At 38.9% G+C, this 22,916-nt stretch overlaps 1 protein-coding gene across 1 annotated transcript; it reads right to left on the bottom strand.

Annotated features, from left to right (window-relative positions):
- Window positions 1-2,446: 2,446 nt before the first annotated feature.
- Nudt9 (nudix hydrolase 9) lies at window positions 2,447-20,201 on the bottom strand. The gene is made up of 8 exons (XM_048364227.1): window positions 19,835-20,201; window positions 16,334-16,573; window positions 14,810-14,905; window positions 12,161-12,247; window positions 10,341-10,452; window positions 8,568-8,714; window positions 7,063-7,147; window positions 2,447-2,938 (listed from the first exon to the last, which is right to left on the bottom strand). Exons 1-8 carry the CDS (start codon window positions 19,939-19,941, stop codon window positions 2,772-2,774), a joined length of 1,041 nt encoding a protein of 346 aa, XP_048220184.1. The 5' UTR covers window positions 19,942-20,201; the 3' UTR covers window positions 2,447-2,771.
- Window positions 20,202-22,916: the final 2,715 nt, after the last annotated feature.

The raw sequence follows: 22,916 nt of genomic DNA, 5'->3' as shown, positions 1-22,916 counted from the left end.
TATAAAGGTATTCTTTCACAAGGCATGCTATAATTAAAGATATATGCCAGAAAAGTTTTCATTTATTAAATAACTGAATTAATGTTATTAAAGTTTATAAAGTGTTTATTGCAATCTATCTTGAAAGAAGCAATGAATGGAAATATTTTCAATTTCAATTTTTAGAAAGATACTGAATTTTTCTCTCACATAGCAGCTTTCCAGCTATTAATGTTTTGCTACCCTGGAGCACTAATCAGTACTTTTGTCACTTCAAATACTGTCAGGCCACCAGAAACAAAGTGGGAAAAGTTGAGATCCATGTTGTAGATAAGACAGTTGATGCTTCAATGTACCAGCATTTAAGCTGGTACACTGTTTTCTATCCCAATCCACAACCATACCTGTATCAATACATCACCAATATCACAAAATGGGAAAGATGGCTAAATGAAGAGAAAATTACAGTGGACATACTTTCATATACTAACTATAACTTGTACTGTCTATTTCAACAGAAATAATTCCCATGATTCATTCCAGAAACTAAATACGGTTAGTAAAATATCCAAATATCTTTCAAGTACTATTCTATATTTTTAAACATTTTTAATCCTTAAGAGTTTTACCACCTCAGATTCTGCCCACACTAGCCAATTAATACTATGATAAAAGTAAGTGTAAATAAGACTAACTTGATTAAAAAGAGTTTCGTTAAAGGATATATTTTTAATCAATTCATTACATGGGCTGGTGGTTTACCTCAATGGTCAAGTGCTTGCCTAGAATGCTCAAGCCCTAGGTTCAATCCCGAGGAATGCCAAAAACAAGAACAAACAAACAAAAAACAGTTATAATTTGAAATTTTAAACATTGCAAGTGGCCAGAATTTTCAAATTGCCTCTCTAACTACCAAGTTTTTAAACTTTTACTATAATTAAGACTTTATATAAATCTGGTTTTATTTAAGATTAAAACTATCTCAAAAGCTAAATGGTACTTGCTGCAAGACAAACGGTGACCATTTATCCTTTGGTTACGGTGATATCAAATAAAATGTCTTTCAGCTAAAGTTGAACAAATTCAACAATGCTAGCCAATCAGAAGCAATTTTAAACTTCAAGCTACCAACCATAGCCCAATTATTTTGTAATGCTTATGTAACACATAACCTTCCAAATTATATCCCAGAAGTAGTAAATCACAAAGAACCTCATAACCTTAGTCATGCTATGACATGGAATAAAATTTGGAACTAAATAGAAATTGAAATCCAAGCTGTTTCTCTTAAGTGAACAAAACTTTGGGCAGTCTTTCAAAATACCAAAGTCATAAAACAGGACTAATTACTCTAATTTCAAAGGATTGTTGTGAGTTAAGAGATAAAATTACATAGATGTTCAGTAAATGAAGCTATTATTTTACTGAATTTATTAAATATCCCGAAAAGAAAAAATATTTCTATGCCTAAGGAATATTTTCCTAAGTCATGAGAAAAAGAAGGGAGTATTACCTAGTAATACAGGAGGCATTCCTCCAGAAAGGTCTTAATGTTAACATCTTACTCTGTTTTTTTCTTTAATAGATGGTGCTGAATATTACATTCATGAGAAGATTATTCGCTTCTATTTTATCATTAGTTGATAGTGGATTTGTCATTTTGCATATGCTATATAAGTTCTAGTAAAAACTTAAATACTGTAAAAATCTATTACCTACAGACTACTTGCTTTAACTATCCTAAGTAAAAATTTAGTATACTTTTATGAATTTCAGTTCAAGAGTATCAAAACTAGAAAGCATACGTAGATGTTACATGTCATAAAAATTTCTCACTTTCTTGAAAGCCTTTGTATGTAGCTTCCGCATGTGACATTAGCTCACCAGGACAGATAGCGGTCTTCTCCTTTCTCGTTCCCTGTCTCCTGGAGATCCCAGTAAGCTATCTTTTCCTTTCTGCTCTCACCTATATTAGCCATGTGTCTCTTTGAAAACTATTTCAATCTCTAACATTCCTCTCCAAACAAACAAAACCCAGTTAATTCTGTCCCTTCCTGATTTCAAGTCCTTGCTATTTTTCTACATATTAGTCAACTTATGACCTTTACTACCTACAGGAAAGCAAATATCTGTGAATTACTACCTGAATATTTTCTAAGTTTAAAATGTCTAAAACAATATGAGTTCTTAGTCACTAATTTAATCTTTACTGATTAAAATAACTAAAAATTCCTTATAAAACTGATGAAGAAAAAAATTAGACAAAGTTTCTAAATCAGAGTCTATAAGATCATTTGAAGGAAAATGTGAAGGAAATAGTTGAAGGAAAATCATATTAGACATTGAGCTATATACATCTAACGGTAGGACTCCCGCAAGCAGTCTGCCGCGGTGGGAACATCCTTCAGGCCCCTCAAGATTAGAAGGGAAAAGAACTAGCCAACAAAGACAACAGGGAAAGCACACATCTGTCAACTGGCAATTTATTTTTATTCTTACCATTCTTCAAAAAAATCAGTTATTTAAATTTAATCTAAGCCATGCTTAAATTTAGAATACTTATAAAATATGACCATTTTTAAACTTTTTAACAAGAAAGTTAACAATTCCATGTTCAATTTCAACATACTTGCTCATTTTATTCTGATGCAAAATCTTCTATATACAAACATTCTGAAAGAGAATAAAATAATTTCCAAATGACCTTTTTATAGTATGGTTTCTGTGTACTGCCTTCTTCTCAGCAGAGGTCCTGGTTGGCCTTTGGCTTACTGGAGACCAGCGATCGCCCGTCAGTCAGTTTCAGAGTCTTCACTCCAGTGTGCATCTCGTTTCTCTGCCACAAGCTTGATGAAGTGAGAGTGGCTGGCATAAAGCTTGAGTTTTTCACTGATATCCACCCATTTCACTTTTCCAGCGTCATCTCCAGCTTCTAGTGCAAGATTATCCATTATCTCACCTGGTCACCAAAGTTTCAAAAAAGAGAACACAAAAAAGGAATTCATTTATTCTTTTTTTTTGCCAGCATAATTCTCTATCTTCAACTACTCTTACTATAGACTTGAATCACAAGCCAGGCACCCACAGCTCATACATGTAATGCAATCCTAGCTACTCAGGAGGCTGAGATATGAAGATCATGGTTCAAAGCCAGCCCCAGCAGGAAAATTTATGAGTCTTCTATCTCCAATTAACTACCAAAAACTAGAACTAGAGCTCTGTTTCAAGTGGTAGAGTGCTACCCTTCAGTACAAAAGCTGAGAGACTGTGCCCAGGCCCTGAGTTCAAGCCTTGGGGCTGGTACAAATAAATAAATAAACTTAAATCATCATTATATTAGTAGGCAAAGAAATGAGAAAACAAAACATTCCAAATTCCAATTTTAATTTTCCAAATATTAGGTGGAGGCTCCAACATGAAAATGCTTCCCTTTAGCTGGCTCACTACCAGGGATCTAGGCCAGCCCAGGCAAAAAGAAATTTGAGAGACTTGTCTCCAATCAATGGATGGGTACAGACACAGCAATAAGACAGGCACACGGCTGGGTGCAGGGTTGTACACCTGTCATCTCTAGCAACACAGAGCAGCCCAAGTAGGAGAACTGCAGTCCAGGCAGGCTCAGGCACAGAGTGAGACCCTCCCTACCTCAAAAATAACTAACAGAAAGGAGGTTGGAGATATAGCTGCTTAGCAAGTAAGAGAAAGAGGAGAGAAAGAGACTATCCCTTTCATTTTTAAAGTGTATATTAATTATACCAAAGGATTTCACCATGGTATTTAGCATGCATGTATTCCTTTTTTTTTTCCTAGAATAACTCTTTCACTGACAGTATTATTCTCAAAACAAAACAAAACAGAGAGAGGGGAGGGAAAGGGAGGGAGACATGAGAGCCAGGGGAAGTGGCTAGCTATTTGGGATGCAGTGGTCCAGGCTAGAACATTCAAAGCCAGTCCAAGTAGAAAAGAAGTCTGAGAGACTCCATCTCAAACAATGGCTTGAGTATGGGCAGCACATTCCTATCATCCCCAGTGACATGGTGTAGCACAAGCAGGAGGAAGACAGCCCAGGATGAAGCAGGCATTCAGTGAGACACTACCTTGAAAATAACCAGGGTCTGTTTATTGTCATGTAACTACAACATCCAGCCATCGATGGAAAGAGAGAAGTGAAAAGTAAAACAAAACCCAAAAGTTCACTGCTGGATTTTATAAATAACAACTTCCTCTACAATCATGTCTTATCAGAATGAAATACTGTCTGAAAAGTTTTCTACTCATATCTATGGGCGCTTTAATAGATTATACAAAGCAAAGTTTTTAGAAGCTGACATTGATGTAATCTGATGTCCAGTGTTCAAGAGTCATCCTCACATGAAAAAAGCTAAACTAAAAATGCACAGTTCTTAGATCTATCAGAGAACTGAGGGTAGGGGCCTACTGCCAGTCCTCACTGGAGGAAAATTCTCTCTGGCTTCCAACAGGGTGAGGAGAAGGTAACAATTTTGAAACACATCCAGAGTACACTGCCTTTAAGCACAATTATTTTATAAAGGCCTCAATGACTGGAGGAAAGGAAATGCCAACTGCAGGCCAACTGACCTTGCTGGGTGAGACAGGAAGAAGGAGAAGGAAAGCTGAGATGCACTTGGAGGCTGCAGCTCAGGAGCACAGACAGGCTTAGTGAAAGACATAGTATCCTCCTATGCTTCCCCTACCCAAAAACGTACAGTAAGATACTACTGAGAGGAGTGTATCTCAGACCCTAGTAAGAAATCTGGAGAGAAAAACGAGGATATGGCTGAAAATGTGGCTTAGTGGTAGAGTACTTGCCCAGGATGCACGAGGCCCTGAGATTGATTCCTTGGTATCACTTAAACAAAAACAAAAACAAAATGAGACACTGCAAGGTGTCTGTGGTTCACACCTGTAAATCTAGCTAATCAGAAGGCTGAGATGTGAAGATCACAGTTCAAAATCAACCTGGGCAAGAACGTCCATGAGACTTTTATCTCCAATTAACTAGCAGAAAGCTAGAAGTGGACCTGTGACTCAAGCCTTGAGTGAAAAAGCTCAGGGATAGTACTCAGGCCCTGAGTTCAAGCTCTAATATGGGTATGCATCTGTGTGTGCACATCCATGTGTGCATGTGCACACACACACACATACACACACACAAATATACCAGATTTCTGTGGCTATAGCATGCAAATACAGTATAACTAGCCAGATAAACATATAACCTTACACTACTTATACTAAAGGCCTTCTTTTTTTTTCTTTTGTTTTTTTAAGTTTTTATTATAAAACTGATGTACAGAGAGGTTACAGTTTCATACGTTAGGCATTGGATACATTTCTTGTACTGTTTGTTACCTTGTCCCTCATACCCCCCTCCCCCCTCCCCCTTTCCCCCCCTGAGGTGTTCAGTTCACTTACACCAAACAGTTTTGCAAGTATTGCTTTTGTTGTTGTTTCTCTTATTTTACCCTTTGTCTCTCAATTTTGGTATTCCCTTTCAATTTCCTAATTCTAATTCCAGTACACACTGTTTCCAATACACTCAGATAAGATTACAGAGATAGTGTAGATACAATCACAAGAAGGTGATACACGAACATCATCAATAGTAGAAACTACAGATACACATGGGATGTTGAAAGTAGTTACAACTGTGATATAACAATCATTTCCATAAAATGGAGTTCATTTCACTTAGCATCATCTTATGTGATCATAAGGGTATAGCTATTGGGCTCTTGTGATCCTCTGCTGTGACTTGCCTAAACCTGTGCTAATTATTCCCAATAAGGGAGACCATAGAGTCCATGTTTCTTTGGGTCTGGCTCACTTCACTTAGTATAATTTTTTCCAAGTCCTTCCATTTCCTTACAAATGGGGCAATGTCATTCTTTCTGATAGAGGCATAAAATTCCATTGTGTATATGTACCACATTTTCCTGATCCATTCGTCTACGGAGGGGCATCTGGGTTGGTTCCAGAATCTCGCTATGACAAATTGCGCTGCAATGAACATTGTTGTGCTGGTGACTTTACTGTGATTTTGTTTGTGGTTTTTTGGATAAATACCCAAAAGTAGGGTTGCTGGGTCATAGGGGAGTTCTACATTTAGCCTTCTGAGGAATCTCCATACTGCTTGCCAGAGTGGCTGAACTAGTTTACATTCCCACCAACAATGAAGTAGGGTTCCCTTTTGGCCACATCCCCTCCAACAACTGTTATTGTTAGTTTTCTTGATATATGACATTCTTACTGGGGTGAGATGGAATCTCAATGTTGTTTTGATTTGCATTTCACTAAAGGCCTTCTTAAGTCCTCTTAACAGAGAAATGTTGTCCAATTTCCAAAATAAACTACAATGTACATTAAAAGGCAAAATAAAACAGTCTAAAGAGAAAGTGCCAAGCAACAGAAACAAACTCAGATATGCCAAAAATCTTGGAATTAGGACTACAGATTTGTTTTTCAGACAGAGAAAAGACATGGGGTAAAAACAGCGAACAACTCATAAACTAGATAACAAACTTCTGAAGGATCCGTTTTAAGACTCAAAATAAATAACAAATGTGTCAGCAATTTTGCAAAACTCATTTTAAACTACATTTACATATTTCTCTTAAGTTCTCAGTCCTAGAAGCATGAACTCTTTCAGCATTAGAGCTGTGGTATAGAAATAAGATAACTTTTCTCCCAGATAAGTACTATCCCTAAAATCAGTAGCTCTTGGTCCAGATGTGGTTGTGCTTCACTATACTGGTTGAAACTGATCCTCCAATCCAGATACTTTAGTAAATTTGAGTACAAAATTACCTGTCTCAGCTGGGCACAGGCCTGTAATCCTAGCTACTCAGGAGGCTAAGATCTGAGGATCATAATTCAACACCAGCCTAAGCAGGAAAATGTGTGAGATTCTAATCTCTAATCAACTACTCAGAAAAAGCCAGAAGTGGTGCTGTGGCTCAAGTGGTAGAGTACTAGCGTTCAGCACAAAGAGGTTCAAAGACAGAGCCAAGTCCCTAAATTCAAGCCCCAGGACTGGTAATCAATCAATCAATCAATCAATACCTGTCTCATCATGGTAGTTCACAGCTTCTGTTTCCATCCATGCGTTATCGGTGTTTCGAGGATCATCAACATATCCCTTATATATCTATTTTTAAAAGGAAGATAAAATAAATCTAGGGTGAAACAGGTAGAACAAAAATCACGTTACCCTCACCAGATTCAGGAATATAAACATGAACATACTTAACAATGAAGACTATGCTTAAAAACTGTTAAGATGAAACTGGGTTCAATAGCTCATGACTGTAGTCCCAGTGGAGAAGTGCAGGTCAGGAGGACAGCTGTTGAATACCAGCCTGGGAAGTAAGTTAGTGAAAACCTATCTCAACCAACAAACCAGGCATGGTTATTTATATCTGTAATCCCAGCTACTTGGGAGGCATAGGTAGGTAGATTGTAATCTAAGATCAGAAGTGGTTAAAAAAAATTTTATATACATATATGATCCTATTTGGATAAAATAACACAAAAAGAGCTGGGGCATGGCTCAAGTGGTAGGGCACCAGCCTAGTAAATGCAGGGCCCCACCTTCAAAACTTAGTACCACAAAAGAAGAACAAAACATAGGACAGGTGTATGGCTCAGGTGGTACCAAGTGCAAGACCCTGACATCAACCCTTTTTATTTTTACTTCAAAAGGAAAAAGAAGAGAAAGAAATGTAACTATCATGGAGCCTTTAGCACTGCTTCTATATACTTGTTTTAAATTCTTGCAGGACAATATTCTCTTTTGAAGCAACTCAAAACTTGAGAGAGATTAGGAGTATAGCTCAGTGACAAAATATGTACTTAGAAATCCTTAATTCAATCACCAGAAATAAAAAGAATATTTGAGAATAGTCAGATTGGTACCATATTTTTTAAATGTTCTATAATTTAAGTGTTTTTGTTTTAATAACTTCTTTGACTATAATTTCATGGACAGGAAGATTATTCTAGTTAATAAAGGGGATTTATAAATAAAACTAAAGAGTGAAATTTAAGCAATTTATACATATATGGGTTTGGATCCAGTGTCTAATACAAATGTGATCTAAAATATAGGGGAACATGTAACTTCTAAGGCATCTTCTTAATTAAGACTATATAGACAATATATACACACATGATATCACAACAGTTACCAACCAGAAAAAACTGTATACAATTTAAAATATAACTGTTCTTTCAGAGAGGACCAGGTTGATGCAAACAAGAGCAACATCTTCCTGTTGGATGAGGCCTCACCAAGTAAAAAACAACGTTTGTCATATTAACTCACACTAGTCTAAAGAAATACTGAGGAAAAAAGGAAAAAGTAATAAAGTTGACCTACAATTGGGCTATAAACTGGAGGCAAATGTATTTATAATAATGATCTATATCTTAAGTTGCTTTTATGAATATATATCTCAAATATACAGGAAGTCTGTTTTATTTAAAGAAGGTTCTAGGTGAACTTGAAGTCTACTTTCATGAATTCACAGGACTATTATTTAGTTCCCTCTTGGAACCATCATTCTTACCACTAATTGTTCTTGGTTGAAGAGTTTGTGCAATTGTTCTTCTATTTCCCTCTTTTCAGCACTGGATTTCTGTAAGGAATTGAGAGCTTCCTCACCAAATTCTCTTTTCAGTGTAGCACTTATCTTCTCTCCTGGATCTACCATTCCCTGAAGTCAAGTTAAAAAAAAATTTCATACATATCCTACAAAGAAAAGTGAGGGAAGGCATGGGTTGGGAGGAATCGGGTGAGAATGTTGGAAGGGGTGACAATGGTCAAAACACACTGTATACATAAACAGCTTTGTTGAATGACAACTCCTTTGTACACTACTTAAAAGATAATAAAATATATTTTTAAAATTTTTTTAAAGGAATAGAAACTGGCCAGGCACTGGCGTTTCATGCCTGTAATCCTAGCTACACTCAGGAGGCTGAAATCTAAGAGTCATAATTAGAAGCTAGTCTGGGAAGGAATGTCCATGAGAATCTTATCTCTAATTAACCACCAATTAAAAAAAAAAAAAGGTGCAAGTGGAGCTATGGCTCAAGTAGCAGAGTACTAGCCTTGAGCAAAAAGCTCAGAGACACCAGCCAAGCCCCGTTCAAGTCCCAGGTCCAGCATAACAAATAAATAAAATTAAAAATAAATTAATAAGCTGTGATTCACTGCACAAATACTGATCTGCCCATGACAGTCAACTCTTACTCCTCCATAACAGCACTTGCTATTACCTTTGTCCAAAATGCTTATCCCCAGGTATCTACACAGTTCACTTCCTTCATATCTTTATTCAAATGTTACCTGCTCTAAATGTACTATTTCAAGTGTGATATCTCAAGAACTTCTTAGTCTTTTCTCCTTTTTTCTTAATAGTTATAACTTTCAAACATAAAATATATTTACTTATCTTATATGCTTCCCACTGGCATGTTAGTTAGCATCAAGATTGTTGTTCTATTGTTTACTCAGTCACTAAAATACTAGCTGACAAAAGGAAGATTCTCGTTACATTGAGTAGATGAATACTCACAAAGTTGTATCATGACAAGCTGTCCTTACTGATTAAAACTTCAAATGGCAATAAAAATATAAAATCTCATGATGAAATCATTGTTTTGTTGTTGCATTTAGCATGAGTGAAGTTTGATGATTCAGCCTACAATAATTTGCCTGAAGTTTTATGCTTGCAGATAACAGTCTATTTATAAAGGATCATCCTCATAGAAAACCATCCCATTTCACAATAAGGCATCAAATATAAAACCTGCAACAACACTTATTATAATAATGATTTAGAAGGTCCCCTCAAATATCTCACCAGCATATATTCAAACCATAGGAAACAAAGTGCTCCTGATGATGATATGGAAAACTGTAAAAGTACAAGAAGCAGTAATAAAAGCTATTGCTTTCATTATGTCTCAAATTATCCAAATTTTATCAAATAGCACTAAAAGTTTTACTTGAGTTTGGTCTAGGGATTTGGAGGGGACTCACTTTAATGAGTGCCCACTACATGCTGCTGTCTCAATGCTATCTGTGAGATATGTGTGATTATATTAGAGAGAGGTTTGACCTCCAAATCACCCAGTTGCAAACAGAAAGACCAGAACACAAGACTAGCTGTGACTACGAAGTACATGTTCTTCTCCAAAGACATTACAGTGACACCAATGCTAAACTTGTTCTAGATAATGAAATTGAGTCAGTAATGTCCACATACAACAACCCCAGAGAAAATGAAGTGACTGAAAGAATTTAAACAGTAATGTGACCAAGGTGCAATGCTCACGCCTGGGATTGCCCATTCTCCACAGTCTTTCCTTTTTATGGCAACAAACTGTAAGATGTTCTTCCCAGACACAGGGTGGGAGATTTTGTTTCCACTGCTATCTCTTTTCCATCTGTGAACAGAACAGAAAACTACAAGTGATTTTGTTCAAGGTTAGCACTCTACCACTTGAGCCACAGCACCACTTCACACTCTTTTATTTATTTATTTATTTTGTCAGTCCTGGGCCTTGGACTCAGGGCCTGAGCACTGTCCCTGGCTTCTTTTTGCTCAAGGCTAGCACTCTGCCACTTGAGCCACAGCACCACTTCTAGCCGTTTTCTATATATGTGAGGAATCGAACCCAGGGCTTCATGTATACGAGGCAAGCACTCTTGCCACTAGGCCATATTCCCAAGCCACACAACTAACTGATTTAAAATGATTAAAAAGACCAAGTTTCTATCTCAAGCTTGAAACAAAACTATGAAGACAATTATTTTCTTAATAATGGAGTACATATCAATTTTCCTCAAATCAATTAGCTTTGAAAAAAAGTGTTATACATTTACGCTTTACATAAAAGATACTATATTCTCTGTACTGAAAATTCATTTTAAGTAATAAAAATGTTACCCCCAAAAAAGTTACAGACAAAATTCAAAGGAAAAAGAAAATTAAAAAGAAAAACCCAAAGATGCTTTTTACAACTTACACATTGTAGGAAAAACAATATTTAGTAATATTTGCACTAGATTGTTTTACTGTTTCAGCTGGTATCTATCTAAAAGGTACTTTTTAAGCCAGGTGCAAGTGGCTCATGCCTGTTATCTTAGCTACTGAGGAGGCTGAAGTCTGAGAATCAAGTTCAAAGCTAGCCCTGGTCCTTTTGTTTTGTGTTTTGGTGTTAATACTCAGTGCCTGGATGCTGTCCATTAGGTTTTTCTTTTTCTGCTCAAGGCTGGCAATCTGCCACTCGAACCACAGCTCCACTAATGGTAACATCATAGCACCTTACTCTCATTTAGTAATGTTGGTGTAAACGACCTTACACTACGGCCAATCCTATAAAAACCCAACACATACAAGTATGTATGGTATATAACTGCTTGTAATGATAACAACTGCTTTAGATATTACCCTTTTTTATTTTTCAAACAGTTAAAATGTACTCCCTGTACTTAAGGGAAAAAAAAGCCTTTACTGTAGCATTAGAATGCTACCCATCTCCAGCAGCAGTCCCACACAACTTGTGTGCGCAGTGCCTTCTGACAGCATCAAGATACCATGTGGGCGTGGCTGGCCTACACCTAGGTTCACAGTGACAAAACCATCTAATGATATTTCTTAGATCATGCTTCTATTGTCAGGAACACATGACTATACCAGATCATATTTGATGTTTTCTTATTTCAAATTTTTCATCTCATAAATGAGCCAAAGCTCTTCAATGAAAGGGAATCAAAACTTTGAGTTCTTTCAGGTTTTTTTTTATGTCCTTTAAAATTCTTATTCAACACTGAAAACAAAACAATGCTTGATAAATATCTGATGAGTTAACTTTGGGAAATATTTAATTTATTCCTGCAACATTAACCTAATTATTCACATATATCATTATAATGTTTCAGTCTCTTGAAAGTCATTTATGTGACTACATATGTACATGTGTATATGTGTGAATATATATGCACACATGTAAATACACACATGTGCATATATACAAACACATAAGCATACACCGACACGTATGTACATCTACATATACATAAATGTAGCTTCAGTCTATCTTTCTGATCACTTAGCTATTTGCTCCTAAAATGTTTTATTTGCATTCATACCTGGTTATAATGGGATCTGCAGCATGATTTGGACCCCATCTCCCCAAAAGCCCCCGGCCAACCAGTCCTGTGCGCCCTGCCGGGTTTCTATGGAAAAAAAAGAAAGCTATAAAACCAACTGAATGTGGTCAGTGAGCAATATCACATATTTGACACTGCAATTATTAATCTCATTGTACTGTTACTATTACTTGATTTTTCTTTCACTCATATCTGAAAACTTTGGGCTTGATCCACAGAAAGATCTGATTTCCAAAGTAGTTATACAACCTGTTTTCTTATCCTACATGCAAACTTGAAACTATTAGACTCTTCCAATGCTCTCTACTTCATCTAATAACATTTCATTATTTAAGAATCCATTCCTCTTTGCTAAAGTAGTCTGTGTCACATTGAAAGTCAATTTCCTCAATGAATTTCAGATTTTTACCTCCAGCAACATATATTTTTGCAGTATATAATAAGATAGTTTAATTTCATATTTTGTAGATTTCATGTATTCCAAAATCTAATTTTATAAAAATACTTAACTTTTTATCCATATACTATAACCATATATATAGTTAAAAAGTCTGTTAGATAATCATTATTGATGACTCACATTATTAACATTCCTAAATGTTCAATTTTTAATGTACCCATAAAATGCCTATTCTATAATCTTATCTCTTTATAATCTTTGTTGTATTCCCCCTATGTAAAAGTAAATAATTTACCTAAATTTCCCTTTCAGTCATCTCTTTTCATTATACATCCCTGTGACTGTTCTTAAACTGCATTTTTATATTGCTTTTATTAGACTCATAAATATTTTAGCAAGACTTGCAAATAAACAGAAATACAAGAAACCTGGTCAGCAGACAAAAAGTCTTTTCAAATACTAAGAAAATGTTAGTTTTTAGACGACTAAGTCTTATGATCTGTAAACAAGACACTGAACTAGACATATAGACTACTATTGCCTGAAAAGCAGAGCAAGTTGCTTACAAAGACAGAAATGAAACCAACAGAGTGAGAGACAAGAAGAGGTAGGACAGGATAATCTTGGTATATTTCCAGTTCTATCGCTTCCTAATGAGAGCTGCTTTTCTAAGGCAGGCTTTGTGCCTGTACTTTTATATACATATCCTTTCATATATTTTACCCAGAAAAGAATGTAAGGACTAAGTTACATGCAAGAGTTTGACTTGAAGGAACTCAATAATATAGAAAAATGAGTAAGTTAGAACAAAGAAAGAACTTAGCAAAACTGAAAGATTAGGTTGAAATCAGAAGAACATATCACTTCCTTGTCCTAGAAGAACTAAGAATACAGACTGCAACATCTTCACAAGGCATAACCACAACTGAGCTTCTTTGACTATATATGAGTCATGCTAATTTTTTATCTTTTATTGGTACTTTTATTATTATTTGAACCTTCTTCCCTCACTGTTATGTCATCTTATAATAAATGAGTAGAGTTTAAAGTTGTGCAGAAAAATGATCTTAATATCCAGAGTAGATGGGTTAAAGTTTTGCTAGAAAGCCTTAGCTGGCCTCTAACTTACAATCTTCCTGTCTCAGTCTCCCAAGCGCTGGTATACTACAGGTATACTCTATCACACACAACAGAAAAGAATCATTTTTTTAAGTATACAAATAGGGTTAGGAGCTGGGTGCCAGTGGCTCAAGCCTGTAATCCCAGCTACTCAAGAGGCTGAGATCTGAAGATCATAGTTCAAAGTCTATCTAAACAGGAAGATCTCCAATTAACCACTAATCTCCAATTCAACCACCAAAACTCTGAAGTAGAGCTGTGTCTCAAAAAGTGCGAATCTTCAGTGAAAAAGCTAAGAACAAAATAAAATTTATCTAGTAAACAAAAGTCTATGCCAAATGTATATTGGGTCTTTGGGTCTTCCTAATGTAGCCTTTCTCCTCTAAAACAAACAAACAAATAAATAAATAAGGGACAGCAACCAGGACTTGAGTTTGAGCCCTAGTATTGGTATTAGAAAATAACAACAGGACTAAGAATGTGACTCAAGTAATAGACTATCTGTCTAGCACCTGTGAGGCTATAGATCAAGCCTCAGTACTAAAAGATAAATTCTGTGTTTTTTTTTTGGCCAGTCCTGGGCCTTGGACTCAGGGCCTGAGCACTGTCCCTGGCTTCTTCCCGCTCAAGGCTAGCACTCTGCCACCTGAGCCACAGCGCCCCTTCTGGCCATTTTCCATATATGTGGTGCCGGGGAATCGAACCGAGAGCTTCATGTGTAGGAGGCAAGCACTCTTGCCACTAGGCCATATTCCCAGCCCCGATAAATTCTTACTTATGGCATTATCTTGTTTAATAAACACCTACTGAAAATACAATTTTCAACTTTTCTCTTAACTTATTCAAGTAATTATTTCTACATTCAAGGTGAAATTACAATATGATACATTCAAATCCTGCCTCTGCTACTTACTCTCTGTATGTAAACTCTTGACATTCTTACCCGTAAAATGGAACTAAAAGTAATCACCCAAAGTACTATGAAGATTTTATGAGATTACATAAATAAAGTTTGGTGCAACATCCAGCACATACAATTATATACTAAATAAACTTGTTTTACCTGTTAAAGACCCTTTATTGTGAAGTGTTCCTTTCCCAGAACCTACCTAGGTCTTCCGTTTTCAATCTCATACAGGCCATTCTGGCTCTTTCTCTCAACATGCCCATCTTTTTCGTTAAACTTGGGAGAAAAGCTACTTTCGCTGTAAGAAAAATACCAGTGCAAAATTAAAAATAAATAAATAAATCTGTTATTTATAATAAATACTAGCCTTAAACATTTTAAGTTACTTTTCATTTTCAAATCCATGTCTAGCTCTCTCCCTCTGTCTCTTTTTCTTGCTCCCTGCCCCATCCTTTTCTATTTTTTTACACTAATCTAACTTCTCACAATCTTATCCATAGTAATCTGGAAAATAGTCTAAAAAATATTTTCACTACTTCAAATTTGAGTCTAGCGAGATTAGAAAAGACCATAAAGGATGTTAGCTGAGCATAGTGGCTCATGCCTCTGATCCTTATTACTGAGGAGACTGAGATCAACAGGATCGTTTAAGGCAAGCCCCCACAAAAAAGTGTAAGAAACCATTTCTCAATCAATTGCTGGGATTGGTAGTATGCCTATTATCGAAGCTATGTAAGAAGCTGTGGCCCTCATCTGTTATGTCACAGACAGCAAGCGCAAAAGAGGGTTTCAGTCCAGGATTAGGTCAAGACATAAAACCTTATCTCAAAATAACCTGCGCAAAATCAGGGCTGAACGTGTGGCTCAGCAGTGGGGTGCACCTGCCTAGCAAACATGCAGCTATGAGTTCAAACCCCTCTTCCACAAAAAAAACAGCAGCAACAAGAGATGGACCATTGGGCTGGGAATATGGCCTAGTGGCAAGAGTGCTTGCCTCGTATGCATATATGTGGTACTGGGGAATTGAACCCAGGGCTTCATGTATACTAGGCAAACTCTCTTGCCACTAGGCCTTACCCCAGCCCCCAAGTTTTTTGTTTGTTTGTTTGTTTTTGGCCAGTCCTAGGCCGTGAACTCAGGGCCTGAGCACTGTCCCTGGCTTCTTTTTGCTCAAGGCTAGCACTCTGCCACTTGAGCCACAGCGCCACTTCTGGCCGACTTCTGTACATGTGGTGCTGGGGAACTGAACCCAGGGCCTCATGCATACGAGGCAAATACCACATATATGGAAAACGGCCAGAAGTGGCGTTGTGGCTCAAGTGGCAGAGTGTTAGCCTTGAACAAAAGGAAGCCAGGGACAGTGCTCGGGCCCTGAGTCCAAGGCCCCGGACTGGCAAAAAAAAAAAAAAAAAAGAGAGAGATGTACCATTGATCGCTCAATCAATACATGAAAAGTTATCATAAGCTGTTACTTCAAAACAGCTACTATCTGAATCAAAATGACTTAGTACTAGGAAGGAGCCTCATAAAACGCCAAAAAGAACAAACAAACATGAACTGATTGTGGGAGGGAGGTACAGAAAGCAAACAAATGTAGAAAATGAGTTATAACAAAGCCAGGCATAGACAAAAATGATTTCTCAAGTGTTAAAAGGAGAGTTTACAAATATAATCACAACCTTTTCTAAAAGTCCTCTACTTAGCTAATGTCAGCTTATCTGCTCACCTGATTTGAGGATCTGCCCACCGAGGTCCAGCCAAGACAGACACCGCAGTGTATTCCACCGGGTTATAGTCTTGCCACTCTACAACCCAACCCACTTTCTCATTAGGAACCTGGCTCCGTTCAACTTTTGATCCTGGGTAGGGAGATGTCCGAGCCTTGTCATGAGAATTCTCTTTGGCACCATTAGAACCAGACATGATGTTGGTGTTAAGGTGAAAACAACAGGACAAAAATGAGTTTCTAGGAAGGAAACAAAATTATTTTGTAGAAAAACCAGAGTTGAGTCATTCAAGAGACTAACTCAAAGACTCAAATAGGTATGAGGGATGAGGTAACAAACAGTACAAGAAATGTATCCAATGCCTAACGTATGAAACTGTAACCTCTCTGTACATCAGTTTGATAATAAAAATTTGGAAAAAAAACTCAAATAGTTTTCAATTTCAAAAACTTCTAAAAATAAGAAAGTTTACCTATGATGCATATAGCCCACCTTAGAGGATTCCAAATCTATTTTTTAATAATTATTATTAATATAGCTACTAGACTATTTTAGCTGAGAAAAAACAAAAGCTTACTTACTGCTTAGAAGGGAAATTTATTACAAGAACTCAATCATAAAAACAAATGTAAAAGAAAACTATTTTATGTGAAGGAATGTATATATACACATATGTATGTATATGTATATACATGTATACATATACATATACACATGTATATACATATGTGTATATATGTATATACATATATCTGTATATACATGTGTATATGTATATATATGTATATACATGTGTATATACACACACACACACACACACATTTTTGTTTTGTTTTGTTTTTTGCCAGTTCTGGGGCTTGGGACTCAGGACCTGAGCCCTGTCCCTGGCTTCTCTCCACTTGCAGCTTTTTCTGTGAATGTGGTGCTGAGGAATAGAACCCAGGGCTTCATGCATACTAGGCAAGTACTCTACCACTAAGCCACATTCCCAGCCCAGGAATATTTTTTAGAAGTAAATCTAACAACAACAACAAAAAGTACAGCCAAAAAGTACATAAAACCTAAGAAAATGAAGCTGCATTGTAAAATTGTTACACTGAATGTGGAACAATTGGTGTAATATTATTTGAAGGCAGACTGATAAATATGTATATCTAAACTCTAAAGCAAAACCAAAAATAGTATGAAATTGTCTAATACATTCACACTATACACATCCCAAAAATTTTGTTTCCTCTTGCCTAAAATATTTAAAATAACATTCCTGAAGACCCCTAATTAGATATCTAAAGAAAAGGGGGCTTCCAAGGACATGGTAAAGTAATGGCAGCTCCTTACTTACTCACACCATACCAGTCAATTTGCCCTTCTTAGACAGTTAATGGGAAAACCCACACTTGACCATGATGAATAGTGACATTGCATCCTGAGAGGTATATACACAACAATCATTTCTTGTTTTCTTTTGTGTGTGTCTGTGTGCATGTGTGCCTGTCCTGGGGATTAAACTCTGGCACTGTCTCTGGGCTTGTGTGCTCAAGGCTAACATTCTACCACTTTAAGACACAGCACCATTTCCAGCTTTTGAGTAGCATTATAGCACCTTGAGCCACAGCACCATTTCTAGAGGGGTTTTTGGTGGTTAATTGGAGATAAGAGTCAAACAGACTTTCCTGCTAGGGCTGGCTGTGAACCTCAATCCTCAGTTCAGCTGCCTGAGTAGCTAGGCATGAGCCACCAACAGTCAGCAACCATCATTTCTGACAACACATGACCCAAATAAGTGTGTGTACTTTTTTAAAAAGATTTTAATTTTATTGTCAAGGTGATGTACAGAGGTTACATTTACATATGTAAGGTAGTGAGTATATTTCTTGTCCAAATGTCTGTACTCTTAAAACTGTTAAGGTCATGAAAATACATACAGATAGAAGAACTCCAGATAAGACAAAAACTAAAGGGACCTGACAACTAAATGCTATCAATGACCCTCAACGGGTTCCTAAACCGTAAGAAAAATGTAGACATGGTAGGACAATTGGTAAATTTGCACAGAACTACAATGAAATAGCGCTTAGACTGGGGCTGGGAATATGGCCTAGTGGCAAGAGTGCTTGCCTCCTATACATGAAGCCCTGGGTTCGATTCCTCAGCACCACATATATAGAAAATGTCCAGAAGTGGCGCCGTGGCTCAAGTGGCAGAGTGCTAGCCCTGAGCAAAAAGAAGCCAGGGACAGTGCTCAGGCCCTGAGTCCAAGGTCCAGGACTGGCAAAAAACAAAAAACAAAAACCCACATAACGGTTACACTGGAAGCCTTCATAATACTTGGCAATGATGTCTTAAATCTGACACTCAAAGCCTAGGCAACAAAAGAAAAATAGGTAAATTAGACAGCAAATATTTAAAACTTGTCTATATCAAGGAAACAAGGTCATGAAAGAATGAAAAGAAATTCATAAAATGGAGAAAACTTGCAAATCATATATCTATAAAGCATTGGTTAATATCCAGAACACACATACAACCCCCTATAACTCAAGAGAACTCAATTACAAAACGGTCAATAATCTACCTCCTGCCTCATCCTCAAAACTAAAAGTTGGAATGGTTATGTTTGCCTCCAAGATAAAACCAAGTTGTTCTTTTATAAACTCTGGGAAGAAGAGGGGCTCCTGGCCTGCACCTACGGGTACCTGTCTCTCATATTCCCTCAACCGTATCTTCCAGTCTAGGCAACCTAGTATCAAAGACTAACAGTCCATCAGCCTTCCTACATAGAGAGCAGTATGCTTGCTTAATTAATAAAATGGTGGGCATTCCTGTCACACGTGGTATTAATCAAAAAGAATATGCCACCCCAAACAAGGGCTACAGAAACGCTTGTGATCGTAATGCTGGTGACTCAGTGGACCTCAAATTTCAAAACGAGCCAGCCTGAGCAGAACAGCCTAAGACTGATCTCCAAAACTGCCAGCTAAAATCCGGGCTAGAGGCATAGCTCAAGTGGTCGAGCACCATCTGCGCGAGAACAAAGGCCCCGGGTTCAAACCCTAGTACCAACAAAAGGGAGAGACACACAGAGGCAGGCAGGCAGACAGAGCCAGAGAGAGAGCGAGAGAGAGCGAGAGAGAGCGAGAGAGAGAGAGAGAGAGAGAGAGAGAGAGAGAGAGAGAGCGAGCGAGCGAGAGCGAGAGAGAGAGAGAGAGAGAGAGAGACAGCGACAGGGACAGGGACAGGGACAGGGACAGGGACAGGGACAGGGACAGGGACAGAGAGCGAGACAGCCCGCGACCGGCAGATGTCAAGAAGGGCCCTCGTCGCTGGTTTTCCTCAAAGGCAGACACATCCTAGCGCCTTCTTAGGGAGCCGGTCTGTGGCTACCGGGACCCAGGAGAGGGGCCAAGCACCAAGCATCAAGCACCCAGCACCCTCCGGCAAGGAAGCTCCTGTCCCACCCGCACCCAAGGCCTCGGAGCCGCCGGCGGGAGCGGGAGTACCTGCACGGCGGGAAGCTGCGGCAGACGGAGGAGCCGACAGCGGCGGAGGCCAGGGCCACCGACAGAGACACGGCGGCGACGGCTCCTCCCAGGGAGCGCGCGGCCATGGGCGCCCGGCGCGGGGCTCTGTGGGCCCGGCGCGGCCCGAGCCGGATCCGGGGATCCGGCGGGCACTAGGACCCGGACGCCCTCCCGTTCCCGATAAGGACTAGCTGCCTTATCTAGCCGCGCCGACACCGCCAGCCCTCAAAACGACCGCCCGGCGCTCCCCGGGCGCGCCGCCGAAACCCACACCCGCAACGAGCGCCGGGACGCGGGCTCCCGCAGCCGGAACCGGCCACAGGCACGGGACGTCATAGCGCGAGCGACGGCGCTTCACGGCCGAACCGTCGCGCAGAGCCGGGGGGGGGCGCCGCGCTTTACGGCTTTCCCAACCTGCGCAGGCGCACTGCGAAGGCTGCGCCGGGGTGCCTGGGACCAGATGGAAGCCCTTTCCTAACGTGCGAGAGAAGAGGCCTGGGGAAAAGGGAGAACGTAGGAAGGGAAGGAAAGGTGGGGACGTGAGAGGTATTTGCGGGCCCTGGCATTTTACGACCGGAAGAGACCACAAAACCACACGTCCTAGACAGGTCTTGAGGAAGAGACAGAAATGAGACCAAATCCCTGCCTCGGGAGGCGGTTCTCTTCTCTCTCTTGTTTTAAATAGGTCATTCTGTGTTGTGGCTAATTCCACCAGGCTTTGTCTGGTTGTGGCTCTTGGGAACCCGTGGCAAGTTGTAAAACAGGCACAGCCTGGATAATCAACTCGTAAGGCAAAACCTAGACGCGTTCTCAGTTGCAGTGTGTCCAAACCGGAGTTTTAGGTTCCAGGACCAAACCCCAGGGGTTTCACGTGTCAGCCGGCCGCTCACCCCAACACACTAGGGTAAAGGTGAAGGGGAAAGTGTGTTAAGGCCTGACATGCTAGGCAAGAAAACACTTTAGCCCATCTTCAGGGTACAGATGTGTGCCTTAGGCCTAAGTACAAAAAGAACCGGAGTAAGGGTGAGAGGTATGCCGAGTTAAGCAGTCGGCAGTCATAGGCATATGCTAATTGATCATTTTCTGATTGCTGTGTGTAGAAGGGGTTCCCGAGAAGTCACTGCTGCCTGAGGGGTCAGTATGTTAGGCAAGAAAACCATTGTTGCCTCCCGTTTGGTCCATGCTGGGAGGCTCTGCTCTTCCTTTCCTTGCAGGCAGATTCCTTCATCCCTTCTAGTAAAGGTGTCAGTCCTAACCTTCCTGGATTCCAAGGTGGCTGCAAGATAACATGGCTCGTAACAAAGACAGGTACAAAAATCGCAGGCTGAGATGCCAAACTTCTCTCTGCTTTTAATTAATTCAGGGAGTCAGTGCTTTTCAGCAAAGCTTCTTCAGTACCTATTACAAACCCAAGTTGTCTGAAGCTTTCATGTATTAACATTTCATTTATTAGTGTTGAACATGTATAACCTTCAGGTATACAATTCAGTGTCTTAACAGTATGACACAGACAAACTATAAAACTTAACCATCTTAAAAGTCAAATTAATCAAATATTAACAGCCACTATCCTGAGAACTGCAAAACCGTTCATTATAATGACTGTGCAGATCTCCACACTATACAGTACTAGCAATGCTTCCACACATTTAAAAGCCTGTCTTTGGGATGACCCAAGGTATCCTTAAAATGCCTTCCTGAAAAAACACAAAGTCTAGACAATTAGCTTTTTTGTCCAGCCAAAACTGGGTGGTAGGCAATAAAATTCCTTAACCTCTCTTATAGCAGTTACTTTAAAAGGCTTACAATGATAAATTCTACCCTTTCAGACATAAGTCTACAACTCATACCCCTTTTCTTGGAGGACTAGACAGCCACTCTTTAGAAATGCAAAGATGCAGGTCGATAACTCACACTAAACCCCAGTCCCTACAGGAAGTAGATGTCCCCTTCAACTTGCAACAGTGCTTCCTATCACAAAGAGCTTTGTCTCTGGATAAATGTCAAATTCAGATAGTGTAGGCACGTCATGAACACACACACACACACACACACACACACACACACACACACATACACACCCCAACCTGGGCAGGAAAGTCCATGAGACTCTTATCTCCATTATCAAAAGAAAAAAAGCTGGAAATGGAGCTGTGGCCCAAGTGGCAGAGAGCTAGCCTTGAGCAAAAAAGCTCAGGTACAGTATCAGGCCCTGAGTTCAAGCCCCAGGACTGGCATACAAGGAAAGAAAAGAGAAGAAAGGAAGAGCGCAAGAAAAAAGAAGAGCTTGAAGAATGTTTGAGTATATTATCAACCATCAAATGAGATCTATGCCATTACTTAAGACTATCTTCTGAGATTAGATTTATATTTCTAAAATGTAAAAACAAATGAAGACATTTAAAAATATTTAGGATGATTCCTAGAAGTGCTATACTTTATGCTCAGTAGAAACCACTTTGTAATTCCCTGCAGTATTCTGCTAGTTTAATCCAGTCAAGCTACAATCTTAATTTCACTTTTTTCCACTAATTTTTTTTTGTTTCTCACTGAGTTCCAAGTGCTTAAGACATAAAAAACGAAGTTATACACTAGACCTTGTATCCTCTTGGTATAAGGTTTGTCCCACCTCCTATTACACACACACGGGAAAAGAGCAATCTTAAGATGGTTCCTGTTTCAACATCATCAAGGACACTCCTAATGAATGTGGAGAGCACGTGGCTCAGGCATACTGCAAGGTGCTTGTGGTATGTACCTTTGTGATATTGTTTGGAGTGTACTTAAAGTTGTTCCTCATCATGGTAACTACTTTTGAAAAACATGGCAAATAGATGAAGGAGGTGAGGTTGGGAAGATTTAAAATGAAGCATGCAGAATGTCTGCCAGAACAGGCAAGTTACTTGATATGAGTGGCCCATGTCTACTCTGGTCCATTCACAGATTAATTCTGGAGGATGAAACCAAGCAAGTCCCTTGTTAACCATATCAATGGCTTGACTGTTTATGCTATCTTGTACTATGTAGCTGACTGTCAGGGGGGAAAGGCAATACAAGGAAG

This window comes from Perognathus longimembris, chromosome 16 (genome assembly GCF_023159225.1).
Source record: "Perognathus longimembris pacificus isolate PPM17 chromosome 16, ASM2315922v1, whole genome shotgun sequence".
NCBI classification, from domain to species: Eukaryota; Metazoa; Chordata; class Mammalia; order Rodentia; family Heteromyidae; genus Perognathus; species Perognathus longimembris.
The sequence above is the reverse complement of the archived record's forward strand: the minus strand, read 5'-3'. Positions and strand labels throughout refer to the sequence as shown.

Bases quoted from the DNA above. Each gene is read 5' to 3' on its own strand.
- Nudt9 (XM_048364227.1), bottom strand. From the start codon at position 19,941: ATGGCCGCGCGCTCCCTGGGAGGAGCCGTCGCCGCCGTGTCTCTGTCG. The intron at 16,574-19,834 runs GTACTCCCGCTC...TTTCCTTCCTAG, and splicing joins CGCAGCTTCCCGCCGTGCAG to AAACTCATTTTTGTCCTGTT. The intron at 12,248-14,809 runs GTAGGTTCTGGG...TTTTTTCCATAG, and splicing joins ATTGAAAACGGAAGACCTAG to AAACCCGGCAGGGCGCACAG.